The sequence below is a fragment of the Lipotes vexillifer genome, unplaced genomic scaffold (genome assembly GCF_000442215.2).
Source record: "Lipotes vexillifer unplaced genomic scaffold, Lipotes_vexillifer_v1.1 scaffold613, whole genome shotgun sequence".
Classification (NCBI taxonomy): domain Eukaryota; kingdom Metazoa; phylum Chordata; class Mammalia; order Artiodactyla; family Lipotidae; genus Lipotes; species Lipotes vexillifer.
Window position 1 is genome coordinate 635,784 of NW_006792345.1, and position 6,223 is coordinate 642,006.

A 6,223-nucleotide genomic window follows, 5' to 3' on the forward strand; every position below is an offset into this window, starting at 1 on the left:
CCTGCCAGCCTCTCTCCATTCCACCGTGTAGCAAGAGTGTTCTGTTCAAAATGCACATTGGACCACTGCACGCTTCTTGCCTAAATTGCCTCCCTGCTTTTGCAAAGACAAAAAGCCTGACATGGCTTGGAGGCCCTGAGGTCAGCTCTGGGCATGTTCAATGGCCTCCATGTAGCCCTTGCTCCTCTTTTCTGTGCTCCAGACACAGACCACTCCCTCATCCTTTTGACCCCTTGTCCCTCCTGCCCCATGACCCAGGCAGGACCTGTACAGCCGTCTCCCTCCGAGCTCCATGCCCTTCCTTCACAGCCCTTGTCCAAGCCTCTCACTGGAATACCAGCTCCATGAAGGCAACACTGGGTCACACTTTGCTGATCCTCAGCATGAACAGGAGGGGCTCACACATATTTGCTGATTAGATAAAACTGGCCTTCACCTGCTTCTAGTCAGTCAGCCTCTCCAAGGCAGACTTCAGAGCTCTACTGAAGTCATGGATGCAGTGCATCTGTGGCTACAGTTTGATAGAACCAGGCACTGGCCCTATTTTTAAAAATATGCAGACAATTTAGCAGGACTTGTTTCTATTGAACCAATATTCACTCCAAACAATTGCCATTGCTTGCGTGCTAATTCATTTAAAAATTTTCCAATAGTGTTAACCTCAAGCTTATCTGTTGATTTTTTCCTGAATCTTCTGTTCCCCCTCTGAATGTGGGGAAGGTATTTGACCTTCTCTTTGACCTCCTCTCATTCTCTCACTGATTTCTACACCTTGTGGACACTGTCTGGGAGATCTCAGTGAATCCAGGCAGGTCCAGGGACCTACTGCTGAGAACGCCAGTGTGTTCCTTGTCACTGTCAGGAGCCCACATTCGAGCGCCAGGGTGCACCCAGCATGGCTCAGCTCTCCCCCAGTGGCTCGCCCGTGAGCTGGGAGGTTGGGGCCTGGGCTGTTTTCTCTGTCATTCTCACAGAGCTGCCTGCTGCATGCACGGAGCCGAGTGTGAGTGTAGAGGTCGCTGTCCAAGGGTGGCCTGGGTGGTGGCCATGGCTCTCCAGGTGCCTCCAAGTTCTCTTGGACCAAGAGATTAGGATCCATTTCCATCCAGACAAGTACGGGCCCTTGTTTTCTGAAGTTCCTGAAAGCTCCCACCTGAGCCAGCCCGCGGCTGATGTCCAACGGGCTTAGCCCACCTGCACAGGCAGGAGTTCTGCACCCACTGCCAGCTCGTTCTCTGAGTCAGCTGTCCACCACCTTTGCCCTTGGTGGGAGCTAGTAGACAGCCATGTGAGTGGGAGAGCAAGGCCAGAGCGAGGAAGGCTGCCCGTACCGTCAGCCTCCTCTGGCCAGCCCAGTGGGTGTGGCCAAGGCACTGCTGTCCTCCTGTCCTGTCTCCCTCACCAGGGCTGTGACCCTCTAGGCCTTCCTGTGATCCCCCGGTCTCCCTCAGCCTCGGCATTGGCCTTCCTGAGCTGTAACTGCTGAGCCCAACCTACCAGGATGGGAGCCGAGGGTGGACTGGAGCAGCACAGAACCCACAGTCATAGAGAATGGCCTTCCCAGAGCCGCTCCAGCCCCTTGTTCCCGGTTACTGAGAGGTGGTGGGGAGCACAGTGAGGACATGAGGCTTCCAGGAAATGGCAGGGGGGCAGGAAGAAAGAGAAAGGTGTCACCTTTCACAGCCACTTTGATGGGGAAGCCCCACTCCTTCCTGGCCCTGTACCACCTCCTCCACATTCCTGAGCAGCATTGTTCTCCTCACAGCCCTTTGAGGGAGGGCTTATCATCTTCCCTCTTACAGAAATTAATTTAAGGTCCAGAGAGGTTAAGTAACTTGCCCAAAGACACGCAGTTCTGAAAACACTTGTGCTCATCTCATTGTATTATGCACAACACTTTATATCATCCTATCTTGATCCTATCTCTGTGTAAGAAATCTTTTACGGGCTTCCCTGGTGGCGCAGCGGTTGAGAGTCTGCCTGCCGATGCAAGGGACACGGGTTCGTGCCCCGGTCCAGGAAGATCCCACATGCCGCGGAGCGACTGGGCCCGTGAGCCATGGCCGCTGGGCCTGCGCGTCCGGAGCCTGTGCTCTGCAATGGGAGAGGCCACAACAGTGAGAGGCCCGCGTACCACAAAAAAAAAAAAAAGAAATCTTTTACAAGATGATTCTGAAATGTTTTTGGAGCAAAAGATATAATGCCTATGATTTAAAAACATAATTTGGAGGGAGGGGAAGTGTGTGAGGGGATAGAAGAAACAAGTTTGGCAAAATGTTGATAATTGTTGAAGCTAGGCTATGAGCACACAGGAGTTCATGGTTACTATTATCTATGTTTGTATATGTTTGAAATGTTCCATAACAAAAGTTTCAAAAAAGTTAAATATAATCCCCATGTGCCTGAACTTTGGAAAGAATTTGTTCCTCATCATAGCTCACATTTACCAAGTGCTGAAATACGAGCACACGTGACTTCAGGGCCTTTGCCGCAGACCTGTGCGGTGGGAGGCAGTTATCGTCTCTGTTTGACTGATGAAGAAACTGAAGTTCAGAGAGGGGAAGCACCTTGCCCAAAGTCACATAGCTGTGGTTTCTGAGCTGGGATCTGAGCTCAGAAGGTCTGACCCTGACCTCATGTTCTAAGTCCTGTGGGCCCTGCCTCATCAGTTTGGTTCAGGGCTCACCAGCTCCTTTCCCAGCTGAGACTGTGCCTGTGCTGGGAGGGGAGCAGCGTGCAGTCCACCCGCAGCATCCAGGGGAGGGAAACCAGCACCTACAGGACATCCCCTTGGAGCAGGTGCTTTCTGGGGAAGGGCAACTTGGGGATTACAAAGTCACATGGGGCACCCCTGGCCTGAGCCTGGGTGGGTGGCATGGAGACTAGGGAATCCCAGGTCCAGTTCTCACCACTCAGCACACCTAATTGGATTCCAAGGGAAGGAATGAGAAATGCCCCGAATGAGTTATTTCTGCTTTGAAAATCCACACCTGGTGGATGACTGCTTTCTATAGCCCATTCATAGGTCTTGGCTGTATCTTATTTTCATCTACTGGGTAGTTAGAAAAGATTTCCCGGCACAGTCTTGACAGATTTTTTGAGGGCTCAGTGAGGAGGCACTGCTTGTCAAGGAAACAAGCCCAGAACTTACACCCATCCCATGCCACCGTGGCCAGAATGGCATGGTCTGCCTCTGAAATTTCTCTGCCAATGGCACAGGCAGGCCTGATAAGGGCAGATAATCCATCTTGTCAATGGCTTAGACCTCACCTGCTTGAAGGCCTACTGTGGTGGGGGGGAGGGAGATAAAGCAGAGGACTGGGCTCTCATCTCACTACATACCCTCTGCTCCATCCATTCATCCATCCATCTACCGTCCCTGCAACCAACTATTTCCCACCCATCTGTTACTGCCCACCTCCCCTTTTATACAGTCACCCACCCACAGATCCATCAATTCACTTATCTATCCTTCCTCCCTCCATTCTAACATTTGCCCTCATCCATCCATTCATACATCTATCCACCATGCATACATCCATCCATCACCATCAATCCACCATCCATCCATTCATACATCCATCCAACGTCCATCCACCCACCCACCCATCCGTCCATCCACCATCCGTCCATCCATCCATCCACCCACCCACCTTCCCATCCATGTTCTCACCCACTCACCCATACCCACACACACCCATCCACCTACCCATTCACTCACCCTCCCAACCATCTAGTCATCCATCTACCCACTCATCTAGCTATCATTTCTACCTTTCTCCTTCACTTCTTTCCATCAATCTCTCCACATCCACTTACCCCATAAATCTCCCTGCCTACCCAACTTCCCAAACATCTTTCTTTCCCCCTCGACTCATCCATCAAAGTAGCCAACTACGTACCAAGCCGGTCAGTCAGCATCTCCCCTTCCTGCTTCATCCTCCTGATCCATCCAATCATTGAGCCTTCCCTGAGTCTCTTTTCTGCTGCAACCTAAGCCAAGTGTTATAATCCCCAGATGGATCAGGGGATGCCAAGGAGGAGGAGGCGATAACCCTCATCTCACCGAGCTCTCAGAACAACTAACTTGCTGGCTATGTGAAATGAACTCAGGGCAAGGCATCCCTTTCTGATCCTCAGTTAGGCCTTGGACTTTACAGCTTCCTGAAGCCCAGCCTGCCTTGGCAGTTCTCCTTTGGCTCTGGCTGGCTCTGTGTTCAGACCCACTGTGGGGCATGTCACTAGCTGTCAGCTTGCCGCATTCAGCCTCCTCCCAAGGCAAGCAACATGCACTCCCCCTCAGTGTTCTCACCCTAATCCTGGGAGGTAGGGAGTAGGGAGTTTTGTTCCTCTTTCACCTTTAAGTGCCTTCCCCAGAGTAATGCAGCTGGGAGAGCAGGGCAGGGTGTGGGTTGCAGAGGCACCAGATGCCCAATACACTGGCTGCCTCCCAAGCTACTGGGGAAGAGGGTTCTGCCAGGCCAGCCTAATGGGTCATTGACCTATGGCCCGACCACGCAGCCACAAGAGCCCTTCACTTGCCATCTGATGCCACTGATGAGAGCAGGACAGGAGAAAGGTCAAGAGACCAGGCCTGGAACCAGAGGCCTGCTCTCCCTGCCGGCTCTGCAGTGCCTGATTCTCTGATGGGGCAGAAAGGGGCTGATTTTAGAGGGGCTGCAGTGTGTTGGTGGGGAGATGAGGACCCTGAGGCCATCCCAGGAACAGGCTCAGATCTGGGGTGTGAGGGTGTAGACAAGGCGAAGAGAATCCCGCTTGGCTCTCCCACCTCGTCACAGGGGGCGATGCGGCCCACCACGTCCTTCAGGTGACTGATGGTCGACTCCTCCTGGAAGTCCCGCGGGAATGTCTCTGTCCACTCGGCCAACAACTGGAGCAGTTTGGGGCCAAACTTCCGGACCTGGGCCTGCAAGGCAAGCCGAGGGTCGTCTGCATTTGGTGAGGGTTGCTTGGGAGGTGGGTGTCACAGCAGCCACTGTCTCAGCCACTCACTGCGCGTCTGGGCTGTCCGAGGGGCAGCAGCAATGGCCGAGGCGGGGTGGGTCTCGTGCCTTCTTTGTGCCAGGAGACAGAGACGGGACATGGGGATGGGGGCTGACCACAGCAGAGCAGAGGGGGACACACACACGTTTGGAATGGGGGTCATCTCTTGTTTGTAACTGCCAGTCATCCCATCTCCCTTTCTGTGGTGACAGCATCTCAGTTTTCCTGTGGGGTCTCCCTCTCCATCCTTCGCAGCTGATCCTAACCCAGGGCTCCAGGAGTGTGCCCAGATCAGTGCTGGCCAATCAGCGCATGGAACACCCCCATCATGCACTGTGATTGGCTCACAGAGGGGCATGTGGCCTAAGCTAAGCCAATGAGATAGGGGCTTTTATTTATCAGGATCCTCTTTCCACGGGATTGGGAAGGGTAGACCATGACCCTGGAGCCACGGAGGCCATCAGTCACCGTGCAGAGAACCTGCCTGAGCAAGAGTGAGGCTGGCCAGAGGAAAACAAAGCAAGGGGTCTTAGGGAGAAAGACCACGTTTTAATGGTGTTTTAGTCCCTGGAGCCAGTGGTAGCTTGAGACTTTGCAGTTACATGAGCCAGTAAAGTCCCTTTGCCTTAGGCCAGTTGAAACTGGGTTTCTATCGCTGGACAGCAGAACCCTACTGACACATGTATAAATAGACAGTTGCAGCCCATGGGATATGGCGAGGGACAGAGGAAAGGATATGGGGAACCGAGGGAAGGCCGAGCCAACAGTGGACCCGCAGAAGAAGAAGGGGTGGAACAGAGGGTGCTGGGGGCAGGGAGAACAGCAGGCACTGCAGGGCCATCCCAGGCCACAGATGGGAATCTACTCATGGGGCTCTGGGGGCCCAGGTTTGGGCTGTGTGAGCTCAAGGCTCCCCTAGGGCATTGGAAAACAGCACTGGGGTTAAAGGTTCTGACTCTGTCCCTTCTGGCTCTGGGCTTCAGACAAGTCAGAAACCCCTGTGGGCTCCTTGTCAGGAGAACGGGAGCAATTGCTGCCTCTCCAAGATGTTGATTCACAAGTGCATGTCAGGGGAGACCCAGTACACTTGGAGGCCCCCGGCCCTGCCCTGTCTCTCACCTTGTCCAGCACTGGCTTGTCCAGCTGCTGCTGCTCGATGCACAAGTGGCAGACCCGGGCCAGGAGCTCCCGGGGCTCGATGAAGAGGCGGGAGCTCAGC

The 6,223-nt window shown here is 53.7% G+C and overlaps 1 protein-coding gene across 1 annotated transcript in view; it reads right to left on the reverse strand.

Annotated features, from left to right (window-relative positions):
* The window catches only part of RASGEF1C (RasGEF domain family member 1C), a 32,620-nt gene that overhangs the window by 25,624 nt on the left and 773 nt on the right, over window positions 1–6,223 (reverse strand). Inside the window, exons 3-4 of the mRNA XM_007465508.1 lie at window positions 6,124–6,223; window positions 4,790–4,927 (exon numbers count right to left, since the gene is read on the reverse strand). Of these exons, the coding sequence (XP_007465570.1) occupies window positions 4,790–4,927; window positions 6,124–6,223 (238 nt within the window). The remainder of the gene's footprint in view (window positions 1–4,789; window positions 4,928–6,123) is intronic.